Here is a 26,831-nt window from a genome sequence, read left to right on the forward strand (position 1 = left end):
ATATCTAAAAAAAAATGTGAATTAATTTACATTTACATTAACATTTAAAAGTTTGGGTAAAAAGTAAAGACATATAATGTGTATAAGACAGTTATACTATTAAATGTGTTCGATTTCTATTTAAATAAATCCTGTTTTGTTTGTTTTTTTTCTATTCAACAAGAATCCTAAACAAAATTATAATGGTTTCCACAGAAATATTAAGCAGCACAGCGGTTTTCAGCATCATAAGATCATATTGATAAATCTTTCCTGAGCACCAAATCAGCATATTAGAATGATTTCTGAAGGATCATGTGACACTAAAGATATTTTAAAGTATATTAAAACAGAAAAAAGGTTATTTTAAAACTGTGTTTTTGATCAAATAAATGCAGCCTTGGTGAGCAGTAGAGTCTTTCAAAAACAATTGAAAAATCATACCGACTCTACACTTTTGAACGATAATGTATTCAAAGTGTAGAATACGGTCCCTTTAAAATCAAAATGTTTACTATTTACTTTACTAAATACACATTTGTGCTCCCAATGTATTCCAAAGGAGGAAAAAAAGTATAGACTGGCCCCTTTAAGAAGATCCCTATAGAAGGTTGGGTTATAGTAAAGGTGCGAGCGTGCATGTTTGTGTTTGTATAGCTGGCAGGGAGCTGTTGTCATGCTGTGGCACCGCAGGACGGGACTGTCAGGGCATTATAAGGAACCGCTCCTGCCTCTGTGAACCATCTGCATATTTAATGGTAGCCGGCTTTACCCAGCGGAGACGAGACATACCAGCAGGGAGGTCAGCTGAGTGGATTTGTGCATTTGCCGAGCACTCGGCGAGACTCTTCAGGTGAATAATCACAGATATTGTAGAGGAACGAGTGTCTGCAATGGCCTCTGACTCCTCAACCTGCTGTTCTTAATTCCTGCTCTCTTCATATTCGGCTTTTGGAAGTGCTCAGCCGGCCGCAGCACCTGCCTCTCCGCTTTATCCCAGAACTCAATTCAGCGGGCCGTGCGCCATTTGTAATGTATGTGAAAAGGCGTGCGCTCGGCGGTTCAGAAGCGGTTACTTGAGGATTTATAAATTCTGAAGGTCACTATGTTAATACAAACATTAATAATAAATGTGTGGCTTGGCAGAACTGTACCTGATTTGTGGGAGGTGATGAGTTCCAGGAGCTGCCGTCCCTCCTCCAGAAGACTGTCTTTCAGAGCGTTGTGACTGTCCACGTTGAGTTTAAAACTCTACACACACACGAACACAAAAACGACATGTCAGTGCAAGGGAAATAATCTTGGTTCATTTTTTTCCTCCTCCTTCACACTTTCTGTCCTCTTCGGATTTTCCTCTTATCTTTCATTAGGACATCTTCACACACAAATGCACACACAAAAAAAGCCATCACTCATCCAACAGGAGGATTTTATTGTTCAAAGGTAGCTCTTCCATAGCTCAAGAGAGTTAATGGGTGAATCTCATAAAAAAAAAGTAGTACCCAGGTCTCAATTCACTATAAAATTAAAGGAGAAAGAAAAAAAATTGATATTTTGCCTAAAGGAAATAAAGCCTGCATAACTTTTTTCATTGTTTTCATGAAAATTAAGGACATTTTCCCCCTTTAGAGTCCTTAGCTATTAACCATGAGCAATAAAATATTCAATAAAATATTAATAAATAAAAATCAGGAATAAAACATAGAAGGAACAAAACTAGACCGCTTTGACATTAAATAAGGAGCCAATTTGATTTTAGATGTTAAATCTTTCTGCAAATCATTACAATATTTTGTCTTCACTGTAATACAGTATGCACGGAATGCATAAAAATGTATTTAAAAAAATCATAACTAACAAGCAAAAGATGAAAGTGTTCATTAACATTCATTTTTTTCCCCCTACAGGATGCAATGGAATGCATGTGAAATCGGTTTTAAAAAATATACTTTATTGTTCACAGGTTGTTCTTTCACAGCTCAATGCTGTTATCATTTTTGATTCATTTAAGAAACTCATTAATTTTGGGGGAAAAATACAGATGGAAACAAATCAAGTCAATAGTTCACATATAGTAATAGTATATATAGAGATATAAAATGAATGTGGATAGTAGGAAATAATTTGATGTTAAGTTCATACTGAAGAGATCTCTTTACAAACTAAGAATCAGGAAACTTCTAGCAAAAGTCTCAAGTTGCTCTCCAATTAATCTCAATGCAATCTAGGAGAAACAACTGAGACATTAAGGAGATCTCATTTAGGATGCTTCTTTCCTACAGCACCCAACGGGACACGTGAAATCAGTTTTCTCCAACTCCTCGTCTGGTTTCATCCCTATGAAACAAACACTCATAAGTCACATTAAATGCTTCAGCAAGAATGTATATAATCTTCTGCTGCGCTGTCGACACACAACCTTTAAACACCCTTCACACACTCCTTGATCTCAAACGAGCATTATTCATAAATCCTCAGAGGAATGAAGTCCATCTCTCTGTATTTGTCCGAGTCTATCCTGCCATCCGTGCGCCGCTGAATTATTAACAAACGACAGCCGTCCCTCTAATTCATCATCCGCGGCATAAACTAATATTCAAATGATGTTATAAAACTGAAGCCGTTTCTCCCACAGTCGCGCCCTCTAGAAAATGACCTCGGGACTGAGCAACAGCGCTCCCGTCTCTCTATTACTGTCTTAAACCCACAGTACAATGTGGCGCTCGGGATCCATCAGTCGGGTTTTCTCCAACTCTCAGTCATGTGTACATCTTCCAACAGGTTGCCCATTTACTCTGATGTCTCTATTTCAACGATAACCTTTCTTTCTCTCTAAGCCCCCACCAAACACTCTTTACCCCCCTGCACTCGCCCTTCAGTGGGTGCAGCAGCGGTTTGGAGAGGAAAAAACTTTCATGTTGATTGGTTTTGATAATACCCAGCACTCTCGAACGGAGGGCTCTCCAATTGCTAAGTGTAATCAAAGAGTAGAGAGCATTATCCTGTGTCCGCGAGGAAGAAGGGGGTGGTGAGGGATGTGCTTTTGAAGATGTGCAGAGGGGCGACGGGTGGGAACGAGGGGGGCGGCGGGCTTTGCTCCCACAGGGGGCCCGCGGTTGAGGCGCCTAGAGCCATCCTCACCTTCGATTCTCATCTCCTCAGATCTCCCTCTGCCCTGTTTCACGCCATTACCGACCGTTCTGATCTGACCAGCGCCACGGAGGGCAGCGGGAGCCGCCAAGGCCCGTTTTCACCCTCAGCTGTCTGACGGCCTGCCTGTCTGTGTGACAGCAAACCTGACAGAAAGATGCAACAACTCGAATACACGGGATCTGTTCCGTAAAGTGTATCCATTCTGTCCTGCTGTCACAAATGTCTGTTCATCCATGCAGTCTAGCATACTACTCTTACTAATTGTGTAGTATGGATACTATAAGGACAATTTTCTGTATGTTTTTCAAAAGGTGTAGTTTACAGCCTGAGCATACTGTGTATATTGTGCCATATAATATATGGCATGATTCAATATGTTCACTATAAAAAATAAAATGTTATATATATATATATATATATATATATATATATATATATATATATATATATATATATATATATATATATATATATATATATTAGCATATTTTAACGGTAAAATATTGTAAAAATGTTACAGGAAAAACTCTTAATAGGTTAGCAGTAAGTTACTGTACTATATACACAGAAGTGTAAAAGATCTAACCCGACATTTCATATAATTTTACAGTAAAATTCTGTTAATTATACAGTTTTAGAAGTAAAAAATAACAAATCAACCAAGTGTGCCACACAAGTCCAGATAGTGAAGCCAAAGCATCTCGATCGCCCCCAGGTGGTTGGTCCCAATATAGCTCATTAACTCCGCCCCCTCCATGTAATCTAATGGGACGCAAGACAAACTAAACAATCAAATTACACTTTCTTTTTCCAAAGATGGTTTCTGTCATTTTAGGCAGATGTTAGTTAAAGTGTTCGTTTTCAAATCAGTGCAAGATGTCAGCGCCATATTCGGACATTGGCAGCTTCACTTTACAATGTAAACTTCTACAATGGAAGGTAGTGAAGGGGCGTCATCCATCTCTTTTACAGTCAATGAAATCAACATATAATTTACTGTCAAAAATTGTAAACTGACGTTCCCAGAATTCCCTAAGTAACACTTTACATTTGAAGGTATTTTGTTTAAATAATCATGTTTCTTAATAGTTTTTGTAATCGGTTATGCACATTTGGGTTTTATGTTACATCTTCTGTTGTTTAATGAATGTTTATTGCATTATTCAAGTGTCATGATGGTGTTTTGTGTTTGTGTGAATGACTCTGTGCACAATTCTATATACTTCTGCCTGTGCAAAAGCTACTGGTGATGAACTTATTCATGATTATTCATGTGGCTTCCTCTTATACCACCTGCATTATTATGGTGGTTGACAGTATATGTTAAAGGTACAAAAGTACCTTTTAGTAGCAGCATTGTTGAATTTACTGGTTTAAATAAAAAATGATTCCTGTGATCAAAGCTGAATTTTCAGCAATATTACTCCAGTCTTCAGTGTCACATGATCCTTCAAAAATCACTCTAATGTCATTATTACAAACTTTTCACCGGTAAAGTAAAGTTAAGAATGTTCTTATCTTTTCAGTTAAGATTTTGTGAAAAACATATTTGCAGTAAAGCTAAATAATGATTTGTCACCATGGAAATATAAGGTCAAAAAGAGTCCACTGCATTGTGGGATACATTATGGGATATAGTATTCTGTGCAGTGCGTTCTGGTTGTATACTGCAATTTCGGCAAATGTAAGCAGGTCCCCTGGGCATTCTGTGCATCCAGAAAATGCAAACTATGAACAGTATACATACTGAATCCTGTAGTAATAGTATGTTAGCATGCTTTTCCAAACATTTCCTTACAAACATTGATCGTTGTATATAAAATAGTATGCAGTAGATATTACACAAATGTTAGCCTTGTAAAGCCTTACATATGAAATAGTAAGAAGAAAAAAATATTTTTAATGGAACAGTTTATTGGAATTATAGACAAAATAAAATAAATAAAAAATCTGAAAAAAGTGTTTTTGTTGTATCATATTGACACATCAGGCTTTTATGTACTATGATAGGAGAATATGGGGCTCATTCTCAAGGAGGAAAAAAAACAATTCATTTCTTAAAAATAAGCAATTTGATCCAGCTGCTGATATTTCAATGGCTAAAAAGTAAGATGAAATTCAGATAGTCTGTAATGTAAATCCATTAGGTCTTTATAACAGTATAGCATACTAATACAATATGCATATTTTAAAGGACAACTCCAGTGAAAAATGAACCTAGGGGTAATTAACACATGGATACCGAGAAGATCGTTCTCTGGGATGCGTTTTCATGAAAATCGAATGTAAAGAGTTTTATCTCGAAAAACAGATTAGCTTATAACGCGAGTGAATGGGGCACAGAGTAAGTCAAATTAAATCGCTAGTTTATACCACTAACCAGGCTCAAAATAGCCTCACACTAACACGGTAATGAGGGTCCCTACATGCAAAGCGAAGCATTGAGAACTTTGTAAGTGTACAAACAGTTTAATAAGAAGATACTTTATAAAGACAGTACATCACGCGTACACAGACAGGAGCCATCTTGGAAAACAGTCTCGACAAGTCGAGCCACGAACGCTGTGCTAAGTGAGTTGGTCGATAGGAATTATCACAGCTTAGCACAGCGTTCGTGGCTCGAACGCTGTGCTTGCTATATAGTTCTCAACAGTGTTGGGGGTAACGCATTACAAGTAACTGGAGTCACATAATCAGATTACTTTTTTCAGTAAAGTAAAGCATTACTTTTAAATTTACAACAAAATATCTGAGTTACTTTTTCAAATAAGTAACGCAAGTTACTTTGTTTTCCCATTTATTGACTGACAGCTCTCTAGTCCCCATGTTGAGAAATTGGGAGTAATTGCAGAGGCGTTGTGTGTAAACATGATGGTTATTGTAGTTCTAGACTAAATGTGAGCATGCATTTACTCATCTCACTTGCACAAAAAAAAGATTCAGTATTCCTCAAAATGAATAAAATCTGTGAAAACTATGCAAACCTCCAATAATTAAATAGGTTAAATAAAACAAATATTTTTATGCATTTAATCTCACTTTATTGACCACAACGTACTTGCTGTGGAACTTCGAGGATTCAGTTAAACCATAAGTAAAAATTACTTTAATACCCTACTGTACATGCTTGAATTTGCATTTCCATCAGCCTTATTATTTCAATTTTGGTGTTAAAGAGCCTCTACATTTGCCCAAAAATAGAACTTTTTTGTTATAAAAGAAAAAAAACCCAGCCCAGGTGAGAAAAAGTAACGCAAAAGTAATGTGATGCATTACTTTTCTTAAAAAGTAACTAAGTAACGCAATTAGTTACTTTTTAAGGGAGTACCGCAATATTGTAATGCATTACTTTTCTTTCCCCAACACTGGTTCTCACTATATCCCAATAATATGCAGGATGATATTTAAATGCTTAGTTTTATGATTAAACCTCTATAGTTTTATATTATAGTCTTCTATAGTCTATAGTTTTTTTATTGTGGAGAGAAACACATATAATTCAATGTACATCAATGCCTGATGTATCATTTCAGTATGATATTTCAAAAAAAAAAAAATTGTGTGGGTAATCAAGTAATTCCGTTCAAGTGTTCATCTTAAAATATAACACAAAAAATATCAAAAGCTATTAATCAGTTATTTCACAGCAAAGAGACACAATAACCATGACCTAAAGATGGGCATTTTTAAAATGACTGTATACTAAAAGGCTTTTTACTTGGTATCTATCAATCAGACCACAGAAGGCATGTAGCAGATTGCAAACTAGCGGATTTTCAGCAAACTTTTAATCACGTTGATTATTTAGAGATCTTCAAAATGTGTGTATCAAATATGATACAGTGGGCTTATATGATTAAGAAGGCCGTACTAAACAAACAGTCTGATTTTCAGAATAACATCTGAAAGCATTAATCATATACAAGTAGACAAGCCCTAAGTTTAGCGACTTAGAAAGCACAGAAATGACCGTCATACATACTAAACGGATGGTCTGGTGTCTGAGACAGTCTGAGGGTGAAGCGAGAGGGCCGAGAGTCTCTCTCTCAACTTTGTGCGCGAGCGGGACGAGACGGGTGATGGATCAGCAGGTGAGAGAATTTATCACTCATGACAGACATGAGAGAAAGTGAGGAGAGCTTATTTATGACTTCGGATACAGGCTGAAATTGATATCCTTTACAGAGCTAAACGCCTTTAAAATGGGTAAACAAACTGAAGGGAAAAAAGGCAGAATAAACAGATATCCATCACTGATTTATGCTACAACAAAATGCTCTGGTAATAGGGTGTAATATCAATATTTGGTGCACATGGCAAGGACACTCTTATGCTATATTCAATGGCATAAAAAGTGAGCAGTAATAATCCCATCAGCTATAACCGAGGCGATATCAATATCACATTATTTAATTAGGAGACTCTTTATATCAATTCGTGCAGCTCCAATTCAAGGTTCAGCATAATTTTTTTATGAAACGAGGATGTACGAGAAGCAAAATATATTGTTGCAAACACCTCAACAACTGAAAGATAGGCATATTCCTGTCAAGTTTCAAGGTGTGAAAAAAGGTTCTTAAATCCATTTCATCATCACCTTTACCTTGAAAACGAGAAAATCCATTGTGTTCATGAATGAAACCTTACAGTTAGAGCGCACAAAGCCCAAATCTGCATTTTAAGTTGATTCCTAAAGCAGGTGTGTGTTTTGTTTGCCATTACAGTAAAAAAATTTTGTTGCATCTTCAACCATGAGGTGATACGTTCTTTGTTCTGCTAGCTCGACGTGTGATATGTCTGCGTGTGTTTGCATGCCAGCAGATAGACGCGACTCTGAGCTGAAGCTCCCCGGCTAGGATCAGACATGAAGGCAGACAGGTTATCGCTTACTTGACATCAATAGCTGTGCCACAGCAACCAGTGGACCCAAAACCTCACCCTGTCCTAATCCCCAAATCAGAGAGAGAAAGAGAAAGGTGCTAGCCGAGGAGGTGTCTAGAGACAGATTGGGGTTTGTGCTGTGCAAGTTTGAAAGAATTTGCGAATTATGGGATGGGGTAGAATTGGTCAGCTTTTTTTTTATTAAATGGAAAATTCAGTCATGATTTACTCACCCTCACCACTGTATAATTAACTTGAATTATGTTCAACCTTGTTTGGACCCCAAAGTTTCTCAAAAAAACTTTTTTTTTTTTTTTTTTTCTCAAGTTTGCAATGACATAAGGGTGAGTAAATGACATAATGGTCATTTTTTTGGCGGTTAAAGGTAGGGTAGGTAAGAATGATCTAAAACACTTTTGTCCAAATTTGTTTAAACTTTCTTTATATGTCAATACATAATTAAAATGTAAGTACTCTGAAAAAGAGAGTATAAAAATCGAGTGACTCTAGACTTTTTAATCTGCAATAAACACCGCTCATTATTTTCGTCTGGGACGAAACAAGTGATTGGCTTGGGCGACTGTCACTCTCTCTCGCTACCATGGCAACCGCCGCTTTTGCTACAGGATCTGCCCACATGCGCGCACCCCAGTGTTGCCAAGTCGGGCTACTTCAAACACTGTTGCCGCGGGCTGTTTTTCATGTCCGCGGGTTGAAGCGACCCCAATTATGTGATATTTTGCCCCGGGATTTGCGAATTTTAGCAGGCAGCCCTCCCAAAAAGACACATATTTTACCCCCCAAATGCGATTTTTACAGGAGAAACACGATTGGGCTTGTTTTGAGCTAGTTTTGAGTAGCAATTGGGCGGATTTTGGCGCACACGTTTGATTTGAGGAGTTCAAGAGGCTGTATTTCTGCTGGACAGGTAATCTTTCATTTGGATTATACATTTTTTTGGTTTATGTTTTCATGAAGCATGTATCACTAGCACACGTAGCTGCCTAATATAGCTAACATAACATTACTTAGCATAAAGTTACAATGTTATACATGCAGCGAGCCATTAGTAGAGATGATAAATACTCAATATGCTTAGCTCAAGTTGATCGCTGTCGTGTTGAATTTCGCAAAATGTAACTTTAGATAACAAAATGCATGTGTAAAAGCTAGTACACCGCATCCAGGAACTTTTTTTAGAACTAAGTTAGCTTTAGCTACTACCCTCTGTCTAAACTCTTTTACCATGTTCACCGGGAACTTTACCTGCACGTTTATTTCGGCCCTTGGTTTGTTTTTATATTCTCTACCTATGTTTACAGATGTTTTTATCTTGTATCTGTGTGTGTTGTGTGTGTATTTTAAACTTTACCAGTATCGTTATTCTAGCTTGATAGTGAGTACTAAAAGACATCTTATTTGTTTATATTCATAATGATAAAGTTAGATTTTTTATTACCTGTGATTCTGACATGATGTCACTACATGCACTTCTTCTCCGCTCGCCTCAGGTAAATAATGCGTCTTCCAGCTGAGCTGAGCGGTCGGCGTAGCGCGTTCATGTGTTTTGGGGGCGTGGCTTTGGAAAGAGCCCAGAAGGGAGAAGGTGGAGTGAATGGAAATAATGAGCTGTCTTTAAAACAAAACTCAATTTTTATACTTTCTTTTTCAGAGTACTTACATTTTAATTATGTATTGATATATAAAGAAAGTTTAAACAAATTTGGAAAAAAACGTTTTTTAACCAAATCTTACCTACCCTACCTTTAACTGTCCCTTCAAGAACTTTTAAATATATTTTATTTAATACATATATACATACATACACTGCCCAGCCAAAAAAAGTAGTTTGGATTTAAATGTGCAAATCCTTAAGAGTCTATGATTGGATCATTATTGCAGAGATTATTATATTTCTAGAATGTTATATGTTAGACTTAACAGAGTGCTGGACTCGAGATATTGACCGAGAATGTATGAACCTCTTAATGGAAATTACATAACAACTTTAATTTCCATCAAGAGGTGCATACATTTTTGGTCCAGTATTGACAATGCAAGAGTCCAGCACTCTGTAAAGTTTCCTCCAGCACATCCCAAAGACTTTCATTGAATGTAAGGTCTGGACTCAGAGGTGAAAATGATTCTTCATGCTCCCTCCCAACCATTCTTTCACAATTTGAGCCTGATGAATCTTGACTATAGCTGTGTCTGATTTCGAAAGGCTGCATGCGTCAAGGCTGTCTCATTTCAGAAAAGTAAGTATGACACTCCGAATGTGACCTTCAAATGCGCCCTGGTTTCACAGGAATTCAGAGTGTGCATGAGGTGTATCCTTCGCTGCTGCAGATAACCCACAATTCTTTGCATTTTATTTGAATGGCGACACCGGCAGATATACATGCAAGCGAAGATGTGGTGTTTAAATTTAAGTAGTTTCGAGCTTGTTTTTGTTTTTAAGCTGTATTACCTCAAATAGATAGTTGTGGTGAACAGGATTACAAGTTTTTAGTGATTTTTAAACGTTTAAAACAGTACTTTGCTGTCAAGGCAAGAAACATTTCATAGTCATTTTCGAGTTATAAATAATTTTAATTCATATAACTGGTGTGAGAGCGCAACGATGCTGTGAACATGTTGGCATAGCAACGTGATACTTCCTGCCTGTGTGTCCTACGAAGGACGTCTCTTTTAATTCTGATTAAGGACACTCCGTTTACCGCATCCTTCACAGGATGTGTCCTCCGGAGGAAGCAGCCTTCGAAATTAAATCAAATGAGACACAGCTTATGGGGCTGGAACTATTGTCATTCAGGAATATGGCCATGATGTGTAATCCTAGTAAGAAATTAAAAGCTACACTCCATCAAGCAGGGTTAGAAGAACTGTTGCCAAACATATTACATGTTAAAAACATAATAATCACTGCAATAATGATCCAATCATACTCTCTTAAACCTATTCTTTGCCTATTAAATCCGACTTTTTTTGGCCAGGCAGTGTATACATACATCCTCACAGGTCACTTTATACTCTGTCGAACCTTTATAATATGTCGAACCTTGAAGCAGATGGGCTACAGCAGCGGAAGACCACACCAGGTGCCACTCCTGTCAGCTAATAACAGGAAACTGAGGCTTTACACAGCCTCCCCAAAATTGGACAGTAGAAGATTGGAAAAACATTGCCTGGTCTGATGAGTCTCGATTTCTGAATGTGACATTCAGATGGCAGGGTCAGAATTTGGCTTAAACAACATCCTGCCTTGTAGCAATGGTTCAGGCTGCTGCTGTTGGTGTAATGGTGTGAGGGATATTTTCTTAGCACACTTTGGGCCCCTCAGTACAAACTGAGCATTGTTTCAATGCTACAGCCAACCTGAGTATTGAGCCTATCCATCTCTTTATGATCACAGTGTACCCATCTTTTGATGGCTACTTCCAGCAGGTTAACGCACCATTGTCACAGAGCTCAAATCATCTCAAACTGGTTTCTTGAACTTGACAATGAGTTCACTAAACTCAAATGGCCTCCACAGTCACCAGATTTCAATCCAGTAGAGCACCTTTGGGATGTGGTGGAATGGGAGATTCGGCATCATGGTTGTGCAGCCGACAAATCTACAGCAACTGCGTGAAGCTATTATGTCAATGTGAACCAAAATCTGTGAGGAATGTTTCCAGCACCTTGTTGAATCTATGCCACCAATTATTAAGGCAGTTCTGAAGGTAAAAGGAGGTCCAACCAGGCACTAACCGTGTGTGTGTGTGCGTGTGTGTATTAGTGATACGCATATGATATGTATATCATTAGGATCATTAGTGACTCTAGCCACCCCAGCCATGGACTGCTCTCTCTGCTTCCATCCACCAGACGGTATCACAGCATACGGTCCCCCAACAGCCGGCTAAGAGACAGTTTCTTCCCACAGGCCATAAGACTTCTGAACACTTAACCAATGGACCCTCGATACAGCCCCATAACTACCACCACCGCACTTTACTGGACTAACATATCACTTCTAAACACTGCTACACACCTTCACTGAAAAAAACCCCACTACACATCATCTATTATGTATATACTCTACTTCAAACTGTATTGTACATATTGTAGACTGTGTATATTCTGTGTATATTGTACTGCATAAATCCTGTGTGTATATTTGTATTGTGTACATTCTGTATTCTGTGTATATTTGGTATTTTGTATATTTTTGTCTATTTATGTAAAGTCATGCCTTGTAAGTGTACTGTTCGGAACATGTACCAAAGACTTTCACCACTTCTGTGTTTTGTTTAAGAGCAATGCTGACTGACCATCGTATGTTGAAAGCAGTATGCTGAAGATGCACCCATTGTGACCATCTCTGGTGCATTTTGAAGTTTATGGATTTTTGGGGAGGATAATATTCTCCACACTCTCTTGCACTACAAAAAGAAGACTTAACTTAAAGCCTAAGGTGGTTTGCTGGCCGCCAATCTGGTTGGTTTGATGGTTTTAAGGGGGTTTTGAGCAATTGAGTCAGCAGGTCAGGATGGAAAACAAGCTTAAACATCTTTAACCAGCAACTGTAAAACCAGCAAACTACCTTAGGCTAGTTCAGCACGGTTATCTTTTTCAGATGGAGAAAAACTATGAGGAACACAAGGCCAAGCTGCAGTTTTTATAATACTTAAGCAGCAAAGTTACACAACACAACATTTTAAAGTAATTAATTTAGCTAGATCAGTGCATACATTTGTGGTCTGTTTTCCTGGAAGTGAAAGATTGCATTTAAAAATGTATACTAAAATGTACTATCTATTTGCACATAAATGACCTCTAAAATGACACGGAATAATATACATGGTGTAACAGCCACAAAACCCCAATTAAGTCTTCAAAGGTTTTTCCAAGTGTTTCATTAAGCTTGTTAAAATTTATCTGAGTATCTCACCCAATTTAACTGTGTAGTTTACGTACTAACTAATGTATAAAGAATGTCTTTAATGTTTGTGTGCATGTTGGAAAGCAGAAGCACAACTCACTATCTGTGTGACTGGGGGCCCTTGTTTCTGTGTCTCATTTGCCAATGGAGGCCGGAGTGTGTGTGTGTGTGTGTGTGTGTGTGTGTGTGTGTGTGTGTGTGTGTGTGTGTGTGTGTGTGTGTGTGTGTGTGTGTGTGTGTGTGTGTGTGTGTGTGTGTGTGTGTGTGTGTGTGTGTGTGTGTGTGTGTGTGTGTGTGTGTCGTTAATGTGATTCAGAGACCTGGATCCGCCACCCAGTGCAATCAATAGCGGTTTCATTTCACAATCTCTCAATGCCTTATAAAGAAAGCCCACTCCTTTTCTCTCTCTCTCCTTCTCTTCCTACCCTGCAACAGCCAACCTCCTCCTTACGCCTCTCCCGTGGGTACCGGAAAGATCCGTGCTCACAGACACACACATATATGCGCACGGACACAAACACACACGCGCTCCCCACCTGCCAGCTGGACTTAATGCCCAGGCATTAAACCTGTGAGCACATCCTGAGACCACCAAACGCTGGATGAGAGACAGCAAGTGTGTGACCCTGCTCTCTAAATCAATAAAAATGGGTGAAGCCCCTCACTATAAAACACAATATGATATTCCTCCTGCAGTACAGATGGGCTGGTCACACAGACAGATGGATAAACAAACAGCGTAGCTGGTGCACACGATATGCTTTTGGTATGGGTTACTAAGGGTTTCATATTGACATTGGAAAGACAACCCGTAAATTAAATCTCTTCAAAATCTCAATTAGTTCTCCAAAACTATAATGAGATTTAACGGAGGACAAAAAGAGAATCAAGTATCTCCTTCTCATATGTTTCCCCAGAAAAAAAGAGTTGCAGAGGAAATCTCAACTAATGGTCAATGGCCAATACAATGTCATATAATATAATATATAATATAATGTTAAATTATACATATTTATTAACACATACATTTTTTATTTACTTCTAGCAATATAATAATATAAAAAAATATATTTATATATTTGTAAAAATACATTTAAAAAAATTGAATAGAGGAAATATACAGAACATTATATATTATTTAGATTATATAGAAAATATATGAAGGTTTAATTATAAAAAAATGTATAAATAATTGTATTACATATAAATACATTTCAGGATCAAATGATCTGAGCTGATATATACTTTCATTGTATGGCTCTAAAATCTGTTTTACGTCAATTGTATGTCAGTTTACTCATTTGTGCCTTTTTTGATTTCTCCTAGGGCATTTTAGGATAAACATCTGAGATAAAGTCGATAGTTTAAATTGAACATGACTGAAAGGCATGAAGAAACTACGAAAGAGCAACAGTGATCAACACATCAACATCTAAGATTATAAAATGTAAATTCAGTAGAATAAAAAGAAATGCAGTGTGATCACAGGAGAAAAAGTCTGACCATGTGTCCATTTGTTAACTTATGTGAGTATTAACACACTGAAGGACCTAGGTAAATAGACATTTACTCACAAGGTGAGTTTCCAGGTAGAGTTTGAGGCTGTCGATATCAGCTCTGGGCGGCGTCCAGTTGTCTGTGGTTTCTAGAGCGTCTCTCAGCCAACAGATGAACTCATCCAGTTTGCTGACAAAACCCTACAAGAGCAAACACACAGCACACAGGCACATCAACATGGTCAAACACAGCAAATGTGATTGTTCTGACATCAAAAGTCTCGAAATATAAAAATAAAAACCAACCAAACAACATGTGTTACACAACAAATAGGACCTCAGAAAAAGAATCAAGTGATTTGATAAGGTTTGATAAGCTGATAAAAGTTTTGGAGTGCGGGTTTGCGTTTGTCAAAAGCACACAAGGCTTAAGGGAATGTCACACAGTAGCTGCCCTTCATGTGCTTCAATGGCTTTTTCAGTAAGATTCAATGTGCTCGGTGTGTAAATACTGCCATCTGCTGGACAAGCAAAAAACTATACAGACTCCAAAAGCTAATTCCAGCTTAACCAAATACTGCCCTCAAAGGAACAGCTCACTGAAAAATCAAAACAGTGTCATCATTCACACTTTTTCATTCATCCATCCATCCATCCAAAAAAAAAAGATGGTTTACATAATGTCCAAACTGCTCTGTTCTAACCAAAAAAAGTCTTCGGGGTGTTTCATAAACCAAAAACAACACAAAAAGTAAACTATATTAGCATCTATATCCATATATCAAGTCTTCTGAAATCATACAATAGCATTGTAAGAGGTTATATTCAACGATAATTTTCCACCTCTGCCACAGCTCTCAAATCTGTGTCATAAGACATAAAAGTCATGTGGACTTGTGATACTTCTATGGTACTATTTTGTATTTGTGTACATTTACTATTACTGTATGGAAATGAAAAGCTTGGACATTCTTCAGGGCATCTGTATTTGAAAGAAAAAGTATGACAAAATGCTCATTTTCGAATGAACTTTTCTTTAAAATCTGTGGTCAACCAGAGGGTGAACGACGAGAATCTGAGCATTAATTACAGTGACAAATATGCTCGTCTTCTGATGTCATACGTGCAAACGGATCAAATACCATTTCATACGTCTCTAATGAACCATCTGAATGTAATATGAGAAGATTTCGCCCTTTCTCCATGGCAGCTCCTCCTGCTCATTATCTAACATTGGCGAAAATCAAAGATATTGATACAAATGACCTCTCAGCAGACGCAGGCTAAAAATCCCATAATTTATCGACTGTTTGGCCTTCACCGGCAGTCCAGCTTTGATGTGGGTGAGATTAGCTGTGCTTTCAAAGCCAAATACTGGAGATGGAATGAGATCTGTGTGAAAACGTCATTTCGAAAAGCCTGAACACTTCTCCTGAACAGTTCGACTGGACCTTGTTTTGAGTTGACTCTTTTGGTCAAGTTGGTTAGAGCTGGCAGAACACTTTTATGTTGAAAGAAAGCCCTCAAACTATTGCACATCTCTCCGGCTCTGCTGCAATATGGTACATCTTCATATAGACCAAAGGAATTCTGTGAGATTGTGGCAGTCGATGGAGATCAATAGATACTGCTGCTAAATTATTCCCCTGGCAGGGACGGCGTGCGATTCACTCTCATCTCGTGCACTGATAAAGCTCTCAGAGCAGATGAATATGTAGCCGCTGGTCACGGCATAAACTGAGCTTGTCACCAGACCTGTTTGTGAGTGTATTACAGGGGGAGGAAGAGAAAATGAGACACGACTCCATGCCCCAGAGAAAGAAAGAGACACAGAGAGAGAGAGAGAGAGCTAATGGGTGAAAGCAGTTGGTTGCCACCAAATTCATATACAGTATGAAATGAACACCCTCAGAAACCAATCACTGCTTTTATCACCATATTCATGTTGTCCGTATATATGCGTAGGATACAAAAGGAATTGAAAATGTGTTGATTATTTAATCACCCTGCCTGTTATTAAAACCTGGATGCTGTTATTTTCCTTTCCAATGGAACACAAAAGGAGACTTTTTGGAGAATAATCAAGCCGCTCTTTTCCATAAACAAAAACAAATACATTAAAAAAATGACATTTAACTTAATTAATTCAAATCAAAATATCCATTAGGAAAAGAAAAATAGCAGCAAACAGCAAGTTTATTTCTTTCTATTCATTTGCAGTATATATACACCGACCAGGCATTACATTATGACGAGAAGTGAATAACACTGATAATCTCTTCATCACGGCACCTGTTAGAGGATGGGAAATATTAGGCAGCAAGTGAACATTTTGTCCTCAAAGTTGATGTGTTAAAAGCAGGAAAAATGGGCATGTGTAAGGATTTGAGCGAGTTTGACAAGGGCCAGATTGTGATGGCTAGAGGACTGGGTCAGAGCATCTCCAAAACTGCAGCTCTTGTGGGGTGTTCCTGGTCTGCAATGGTCAGTGTCTATCAAAAGTTGTCCAAGGAAGGAACAGTGGTGAACCGGTGACAGGGTCATGGGCGGCCAAGGCTCATTGATTCACGTGGGGAGCGAATGCTGGCCCATGTGGTCTAATCCAACAGACGAGCTACTGTAGCTCAAATTGCCCAAGAAGTTAATGCTGGAAAGAAAGGTGTCGGAATAAACAGTGCATCGCAGTTTGATGCGTATGGGACTGCATAGTCTGATGAATCACGTTTTCTTTTACATCACGTGGATGGCCGGGTGCGTGTGCATCACTTACCTGGGAACGCATTGCACCAGGATGCACTATGGGAAGAAGGCAAGCCGGCAGAGGCAGTGTGATGCTTTGGGCAATGTTCTGCTGGGAAACCTTGGGTCCTGCCATCCATTAGGAGCACAAAAGGGAGTTGTTGAGGTGTTGACTTGGCCTCCAAATTCCCCAGATCTCAATCCAATCGAGCATCTGTGTGATGTGCTGAACAAACAAGTCCGATCCATGGAGGCCCCACCTCGCAGCCTACAGGACTTAAAGGATTTGCTGCTAACATCTTGGTGCCAGATACCACAGCAAACCTTCGGGGGTCTAGTGGAGTCCATGTCTCGACGGGTCAGGGCTGATTTGGCAGCAAAAAGGGGACCAACACAATATTGGAAAGGTGGTCATAATATTATGCCTGATCGGAGTATTTATATTATATATATATATATATATGTGTGTGTGTGTGTACAGTATGTATGTACATGTATATGTATACATTTTAATATTTTTTTTGGTGCATTCTTATATAAAATTGTATTACCATATCTGGCACTAAAAATGAAGATGAAGATGCAAAGAAAAATATATGCACAGAACGACAGAGTGGGGGAAGCAGAGGACGAAAAAGACAGAAACAGAAACAGAGAGAGAGGGAGAGACAGAAAAAGACAAGGAGAAGGGGAAGACGGGTTGGTGGCGTCACACATGACTAGGCCCCTGAGACGCCCCCAAGAAGAGGCTTCAGCTGCCAGCTGTCTGTTGCCATGAGAATGAAGTCATCTCCAGCGGCTGAATACTAATGTAATCAATCACCTCCTCCTGTGACACGCATCATCTCAGGTGGATGTGGCTGCCTACCTCCGCCCGGTCCAGTGAGCTTACTGCACACATACATACACACTCACACACATGCACATGCTTTTACTGGAATGAAAGGAAGGATTACAGCTGAAAACTTTTGAGGGCATCCTTCCCTTCACTAGTCATTCACCTCCATCAGATCGGCATGATTGCTGTGGTTACTGGTCATAAGACATTTCAAAAGTGCTTCCTATGCTGTGGAGTCCAGGATTGATCTTCTTGGATGAAACAGAAGACTGAATTTGCAGGTGATAAAATATGAATTAGTGTGAACTGAGTGGATAGAGTTCCAGTGGATAAATTAAATCCATTGGCCAAAATGTGCCTAAATCAGGATGAATGCACAAAATATTGACCACACATACACTATTACCATACTTATTACCATACCTTTCATGTAGTTTGTAACATAGTTCTAAGTGAATGAAAACATCCTCCAAAGTTTTAAATCTGAAAGTGCACCGAACATAAAGTTATTGTCTCTCAAAAGTAAGAGACGACTCAGAGTGAATTAAACAAATCTTTTTTCAAACCGTTTCGTTGTGACGTCAATCCGAAACATTAGCATATTGCCAGGGAAAACCACCTCAAACACTGCAGCGGATACTGGATAGCATCATGCTGAGAAGACGCTGTGCTCTACAATGTGTTTATTGTGTTTCTTATTGTGTAGGTCTCTGGCTAACTCACATTATTACTGTCTTACTGAAATACTACTGTAAATCAGCTGTGGGCTGCAATATTAAAACTGAGTCTATTAGTGCAGATTGTCTGTAATTCTTACTACTTTGAGTAAAGATAATGGATGGAGCAAGATTTGTTTGGCAAACTTTAATGTTGCATCAGTCATTCACGTTAGTGCTGGGCTAACGTATGCGCTGTTATTGATACAGTTCCCGCATGTGCACCGCAATAAATTAGAAACACACATACACATGGGTTTGTTGATGGACGCACACTTGTTAATGCTGATGGTGAGGAATTACAGTTGAAACCTCTCATAATGTACCTCAAACTGAGTAGCATTACTGAGAAACGTCCTGCTCAAAGTTCGGGTTGAATAACTAGTTCTTCCAATGTTTCTCCGTCGCTTCGGACTCGTGCTGGGATTGGTGTAAAATCGACGTCATCGTTACTGTCTTTACAGTGTGTACAATCGCTGAGCTTTAGGAAGCCTCCGGACGGAGCTGGAGTTCAGTTATGGTAATGTCCGTTTGTTTCCGAAATACACGCTGCACACGGTAGACCAATCACAACAGACTGAGTCATCTGACCATTCAGAGCGGAGTAGGCTTGTGGAAAGGAGGGATTTAGAGAGACTGATTCATCCATCGAGTCGTTGGAGAATCATTCAACACTGTGGTGTTGTGCAATGTATATTATGAGAAAATAAAACAGTTTTTTGACCTTTGATGCATGAAAACCTGTTGTTGGAGACCTCCAAAACTAAATTAGGAAACTTTAAAGGGTTAGTTCACCCAAAAATGAAAATAATGTAACTTATTTCTCACCCTCATGCCATTCCACACCCCTATGACATTTCCTCTATAAAGATCCATTAATATACTAAAAACATATTTAAATCAGTCCATGTGAGTACAGTGGTTCAATATTAATATTATAAAGTGACGATAATATTTTTGGGGCGCCAAAAAACCCGAAATAACGACTTATATAGTGATAACCGATTTCAAAACACTGCTTCATGAAGCGTATCGAATCAGCGAGTCGAATCATGATTCGGATCACGTGTCAAACCGCCAAACTGCTGAATCGACTCACTGATTCGATACGCTTCGAAGCTTCATGGAGCAGAGTTTCCAAAAGCGCACCAAAAATATTCTCATCGCATTATTATATTTATATTGAACCACTGTACTCACATGGACTGATTTAAATATGTTTTTAGTACATTAATGGATCTTGAGAGTTGAAATGTCATTGCTGGCTATGCAGGCGTCACTGAGCCATCGGATTTGAACAAAATTATCTTAATTTGCGTCTTACGGGTGTGGAACGGCATGAGGGTGAGTAATAAATTACATTATTTTCATTTTTGGGTGAACTAACTCTTTAAAATAGCATAATAGGGGCACTTTAATTCATATAACGTCATTCAAACGGTGCAAGAATCATTATAGCATCTTGCTTAATTTCTTTTTTTTATTGACATGAAACCAAGTTACCTTGGTTTTAAGTAGAAAAAATGATTGTATTTTCTATTGTATTTTTGGGAACTGTGTCATCTTTTTTAAACCAAAGCATCCTATATTACATGTCAAAAGTTTTGAAATATTAAAATTTGTAATGTTTTTGAAGGAAGTCTCTTATGCTCACCAATGCATTTATTTAATCAAAAATACAGTAAGAGTTATATTGTAAAATATTGTTACAAATTAAAATAACTGTTTCCTACTTAATTATATATTTTCTAAATGTTATTTATTCCTGTGATCAAAGCTGAATGTTCAGCATCATTACTCCAGTCTTCAGTGTCACATGATCCTTCAGAAATCATTCTAATATGCTGGTTTGCTGCTCAAGAAACATTTATTATTATCATTATCAATATTGAAAACAGTTGTGCTGCTTAACATTTTGTGTGGTGAGATTAAAATAAGAGAGAAATTAATACTTTTATTAATCAAGGATGCATTAAATTGATCAATAGTGACAGTGAAGACATCTATAATGTTATAAAATATGTCTATTTTAATAAATGCAAATAACTTTCTATTCATCAAAGCATCCTGAAAAAAAAAACATTCCACAAAAATAGCAAGCAGCACAACTGTTTTCAATAATAATAAGAAATTATAACTGAGCAGAAAATCAACATGTTTTACAATGATTTTTGAAGGATCATGTGACACTAAGTAATGATGCTGAAAATTCAGCTTTGCAATCACAGGAATAAATTACATTTCAAATAAATTCAAATAGAAAACAGTTCTTTTAATTTGTAATAATATTGCACAAAATTACTGTTTTTACAGTAATGGTGTTCTTGGTGTGTTTTTATATTTGACCACCAGATGGCGACAGTACCCATTATGTCTCTGAGGCAGCAAAGTGGCAAACCAAATAGCAGAACTAATCTCATGGCCAACAATCAGGAAATAGTTTTTTTTTATGATTTAGATTTCAACAGCAATACATCTTTGAAAGAACATAGATAAGAACTGCATTAATACAATATTAATGCAGCTAGATTGCTTAATAATAGCATAGTTCAAAATAGAACAGTATTTTACTACTTACTGCAACAGGATATACTGTGTATTGTCTACTATTATAAAATATGGCACATTGTTGTCACATTTTTATGACCTCACTTGTCTGATGGTGTTGCATGTGAGTGGCATTCAGTTAGCATTATTGTTGGCTCCTATGACAGTCTGCTTGTTCCTTAGTTGCTTTAGATAAAAGCATCTTCTAAATGGTTACATATTAAAAGAAATCTTTGAAATTTGTATATCCATGTATCATTATTTGGTAACACTTCACAATAAGGTTGTATTAGTTAACATGAACTAACCATGAACAACACCACTGTTCAGCATTAGTTAATGTTCGTTAATAAAAATACAGCTGTTCATGGTTTGCTCATGTTAATTGACAGTGCATTAACTAATTTTAACAAGATTTTAATTAGTAAATGTTGAAATTAACAAAGATAAATAAACGCTTTATAAGTGCAGTTCATTATTAGTTCATGTTAACTAATGAACCTTATTGTAAAGTGTTACCAATTATTTTAATAATGTCTTAGCATTCGTGTGAACACTAAGTTGGACACATTGCATTATGGGATACAGTATTCCCTGCAGTAAGCTCAGTTGCATACTGCTCATTTCAGCAAATGTACTAGGTCATCTGGGTATTTCCATGCATACAGATATTTCGCATAGTGCATAGTGTACAATACTTCAGCAGTTGTAAGAGTAGCATGGTAGTATGCTATTCCACATTTAACCCGTGAAAAACTATTCTGACGAGTTTGGGTTTCCTCAAGCACCCGGGCCCTTTATAAACGATTGCATGTTCTTAATTTTGTAGCTAATCATTTAATTACAGACTTGGGACTGAAGAGAGGTTGTCAAGGAGCGCAATCCTGTTAATTAAGCTTTGAATATTAGTGAAAGGCTGAGGTGGCTTGTTAGTTCATTACCCCTTTAGTTATCAGCTGTTTTTAATATCTGCTTAGTGTAGTGACACATATTAGCTGCCGCCTCTATGTGAATGAGGATTAAGGCATACAAATGACTTTCTTAATGATTATATCCCTTTTTAAATTAGATATGAACTGTAGAACTGTATTGAGAGGGTCAGCATTAACACTCGGTTGCTCATTTAGCTTTGAAGTTGAGCGAATGGCTATCTACAGAATAGTGTACTAACATACTACTCTTACTCAATATATATAGAATGTATATTAGGATTTGCAGTATACGAGGACAATACACTGCTCAGAATAATGTAGCATACTACAGTCTGAAATGTTTATCATGGAATAATGCGTTAAATACATACTGTGCAGTATTAAATGCACTGTAAAATGAATCATATACTACATTCAGTATATACAGCACATTATACAGAATGGAATACTTTTCAGTATATACAGCACAGTATACAGCATATACTCCAACATTAAGTAGTAAGCTAGTATTCTTTGTCGAACACAGCCCCTGGAAAGGTTAAGAATACTGTGCCAAAAAAAGCAGAAATCTCTTACCTCTATCTTTGCCCAGACATCGTGGTAGTTCTCTTGGTGCTGAATATCTGCTAGTAGTTGCTGTATCAAGGGTGTGCACTGGAACATAATCTTTGGTGTAATGGGCTGTCCATTCGATATGCTTCTTCCCCTGGACTCTGGTGTACTTCGCGCCACTTCGTCCTCAGATAACAGGTCACTGAGAGGCCCAGACTCTATGCTGTCATCAAGAGAAGGAGCCACGTCGCTCGAAGAGGTAGGTGAAAAGCGCCCGGCTCGGGAGGGCTTTTTATAGGGGTGAAGCAAAAGAAGATCGGTGCTGCTCTCCCAATCAGGGTTGACCTCAGTGAGATCCCAGTCATCCACATCCTGGATAGACTCTTGCAAGCCTCTTTGCGGTAAAGCCTGAGCAAGGCTTTCCAGCTTCATCGCCAACATCTCTGTCTTTTTCAGCTGGGCGGGAAGAGCGAGGAACTCATCCGAACCATACCAGTGTTCTTTGGGGCTGCCTGATGCATTGGAGATGCACAGAGCATTCTGGTTAACAATCCAGAGAGAACCTGCGGTGGGAGCTTGATCCCCGGGGCTGGAGGACATTTCCCCTGGGTCGTGGTCTGAGATGTCCTCCCCTGAAGATGGTGGTGGGCTGGAAGAGTCACTGTAAGCCTGCTTGGCTTTGGAGTGCATAGTCTTGAAGTTTGTCAAGTGATTCTGTGTCTGGAATCCCTGCACGGCCTCAGATGAGCGTCTCTCCAGTGAGACTTCACCGGGCACAGATGGTCTCTTGAGACCCATCTGCAAGTTCCTCCCGTTCATAGCATGGAGACTCTCGTAGGATTGACTCCCATTGCCTGGATAAACTGATTCCAGCTCCAGCCAGAACTTTGAGCGATCCGGTGTATCCAGAAGAGATGGCGTGCTTCTGCTCAAGTCAGCCTGGTACAGGAGGGGTGAAGGCCTACTGCACCTTGTGTCTCCATCACCCTCAAGGTACATGGGCTTTTTAGGCAAAGGCTGCGTGGGAGACACGTCACTCCTAAAGGCGCCTTGAAGAGGGCGTTTGGAAAGGGCAAAGCTGCTCTCTCCCTGCATTGCTGAATCCGGTGCACTTTCTTCTTTGGTGGGGCCACTGATTGTCTCTTGAGGTTCCTGGGTAGAAGTAACAGACTCTTCTGCAGGTGAAGATGACACCTGGTTCTGCCTAGAGGCTGCAATGTTGAGGAGATCCACACTCTGAAGCAATTCTGGAAAGTCTTGCTCCAACTCGGGATAAAGGGAGCGTGGCCCTCGACCTTCTGTGTCTTCAATGGGACTGTAGTCGCTCAGTTCATAAGCAGTAATGCCACAGTCGAGGGAGAAGTAGTCCTTACTGCATTTAATGGTCAGTTGGCCAGAGTCATCCACTTCTGTCAAAGCGTCCAGCCGAGCCTAAAGAGGATCAAGATCACAAAAGCAAACAGACTATTAATTCGCAAACAACTCAAATTTAAAATGTAATCAAATCTATCCTGTCCTGAAAGAACTGTTTCGGGATAAGCAAGTGCGCCTTGCTGCAAGTGTTTGCTATAAAAGTCTAAATGTCTTTGGTGAAGGGTATAGCATATGAGTTTATCATACACTCCCAACAGAACGTTGTGTAACTAAGTTTCTGTCCTTGTGAATTAGTGAGGGATGTGCCCTTAGTAAGGGATGTCCCCGCTTTAGGTGGTTTAATTCAGATGATGCTTTGGAGATGTATCTGACCTCATCGTGATCCTGGCTGAAGGCTTGCAGTATATCAGTCTGGCGGGTGTAGTTGCCGTTGGAATCCTGGAGGCCCTGGAGAAGCCTTTCTTTCAGAACCAACACGGACACTCGCAACTGGTGCCACAAGAGCTGCACGCTCCGGATGTCCACTATGATGTTCACAGAGTAGGACAGGAGCTTCAGGGAGAACTCTGTCTCCAACAGTGCGTGGATCTGCTCGACATGATCGGATATGTCTTCACAGATGTCCTATCAGACAGACAAATGCACAGACGGTCATCAGATATTATGATCTGCAATATTATGCATGAAATTACACATCATATGATGGGCACTGGATTCATACAGATCATTGGAAATATAACATTTATGATTATCTGGTTTCCCCAACTACTTCCTCAGCAACCCAGAACACACTGGATATACAAAACACATCCGTCTAAAGAGTTTTTAAATGGAAGACATTGAAAGTTCAGACAAAATTTATATGAATTACAGTTCTTAAGAAAGAGCAAAAAGCATGGGACATGAGTCAACCATACAGTCATCAGGAATTATCTAAGAGAAGATCACTGATGCAAATATTAAATTACTCAGCAGGATATATCTGCATCATGCATGCCAAATACCATTATTGTGGTCACTAAAAGAAATAGCTCAGATTTCTAGACCTTACTGCATTATTAGCATTTAATATTCTTTTGATAAAAGGAACTTAAGTCAAGACTACTTGTCATGCACCTACCTTCAACAAGGCACAAGTAAAACAAAAAAACAATGTTATGCATCCATGCAAGAGGAAATGGAGGAATGTTTGAGTCATTTTCACATGACATGTGAATAATAATGAGATCATCCCAGAATATACCAAAGAGCACTACACTGCCTATGTAGTTTTGCCTGTAAATTACCTCTGACTATGTCCTCTCTTTAGAAAATTACATACAATCCTGTTCAAAAGTGAGGGGTTAGTCAAGGTTTTTTTTGGAAAGAATATTACTTTTATTCAGCAAGAATGCATTACATTAATCATTAATATATTAATAAATAAAAAAATAGCAGTACAACTGTTTCCAACATTGATAATAATAATAAAGGTTTCTTGGACACCAAATCAGCATATTAGAATGATTTCTGAAGGACCGTGTGACACTGAAGACTGGAGTAATGGTTGGTGCAAAGCTGCCATCACAGGAATAAATTGCATTTTAAAATATATGAATAATATTTCATAATATTGCTGGTTTTACTGCATTTTTATCAAATAAAAGCAGCCTTGGTTATCATAAGAAACTTCTTTAAAAAACATTAAAAATCCCCAAACTTTTAAAAGGTAGTGTATTCTTGTTAAAAACTTACAGGAGTATTAGTTACACAATTTGGTGTAAAGTCTTACACCTCATAAGGTAAATAGCATGCCTGCTCTTCAGTACAATTTGTGCATTTTCATTGCTATTTGAGTTCTAGTTTAAACCGGTGTGACTCCGCATTCCCTGCAGTTAAGCTAAGCAACAGCTGTAGACCATGTTGAGTGTGCGACCATTCTGCGGATCATTCTTTATTAAGCATTAGGTTAATATTTTAAGATGATTTCATTGGAATCTTATTGGGAAAATGTAATATATAACATTATTAGTGGTGCTTGTGAAGCAAAGAAACATATTCTTCTTCTTCTGGGCAAAACTTCGGCGCCTAACTCATCTCGCACCATTTGTCGTAGACCCATGAATGAGGTGTCAAATCAACCGGCTTATTAAGGAGAGGTGTGCTATGACTTTTACAAGTGATTGGACTTACAATGTTCAAATGGCGGTCAAAAAAGTGCGGTCAAAAAAATCCCATAGACTTAGATTGATGGAATGTTCATGAATTTGAATCTCGACTGTCAAATTCACACACACGCAGGGCCTTAGGAACCCTTTCTCTGTCTCTCATTCTCAAGTCTCTCTCACACACTCATTTGACTTATCAAGCAGCTAATAAGTAATGACCTAAAATCTTTATAGCCACATCCTAGCAACCACTTACAGCAGCCTAGCTACCACCCCATAGACTTTCATGGAAAAATAGATGAGACGGATATGTATGAATCAGAACATCATGGAAACATGTGAGTTTGGCTGTTTTGATTTGGGCGGTCATCCAATCCATTAGTTTAACCTTGCTAACTGTCTAGCCATGCTCTAGCAACCATTTAGAGCACCCGTGACCCTGGAACCAACTGCACATCATCATGAATATTATCAGCACCAGAACATAATATAGATGGTTCGGCTCTCTTGCAGTCACTTGCATCACGGTAGCGACTGCCATTTTCGC

General features: G+C 38.5%; 1 protein-coding gene across 2 annotated transcripts in view; it reads right to left on the reverse strand.

Moving 5' to 3' along the window:
* Positions 1-26,831, reverse strand: part of akap6 (A kinase (PRKA) anchor protein 6) — a gene marked incomplete at its 5' end in the record, with an annotated part of 161,965 nt that overhangs the window by 118,943 nt on the left and 16,191 nt on the right. For both annotated transcript variants that reach the window (XM_079833639.1, XM_079833638.1), the window contains 4 exons: positions 1,134-1,230; positions 14,518-14,640; positions 22,788-24,194; positions 24,510-24,761. In XM_079833639.1, the coding sequence (XP_079689765.1) occupies positions 1,134-1,230; positions 14,518-14,640; positions 22,788-24,194; positions 24,510-24,761 (1,879 nt within the window). The remainder of the gene's footprint in view (positions 1-1,133; positions 1,231-14,517; positions 14,641-22,787; positions 24,195-24,509; positions 24,762-26,831) is intronic.

The sequence above is a fragment of the Gobio gobio genome, assembly GCF_949357685.1.
Source record: "Gobio gobio genome assembly, chromosome: 13".
Lineage (NCBI taxonomy): Eukaryota > Metazoa > Chordata > Actinopteri > Cypriniformes > Gobionidae > Gobio > Gobio gobio.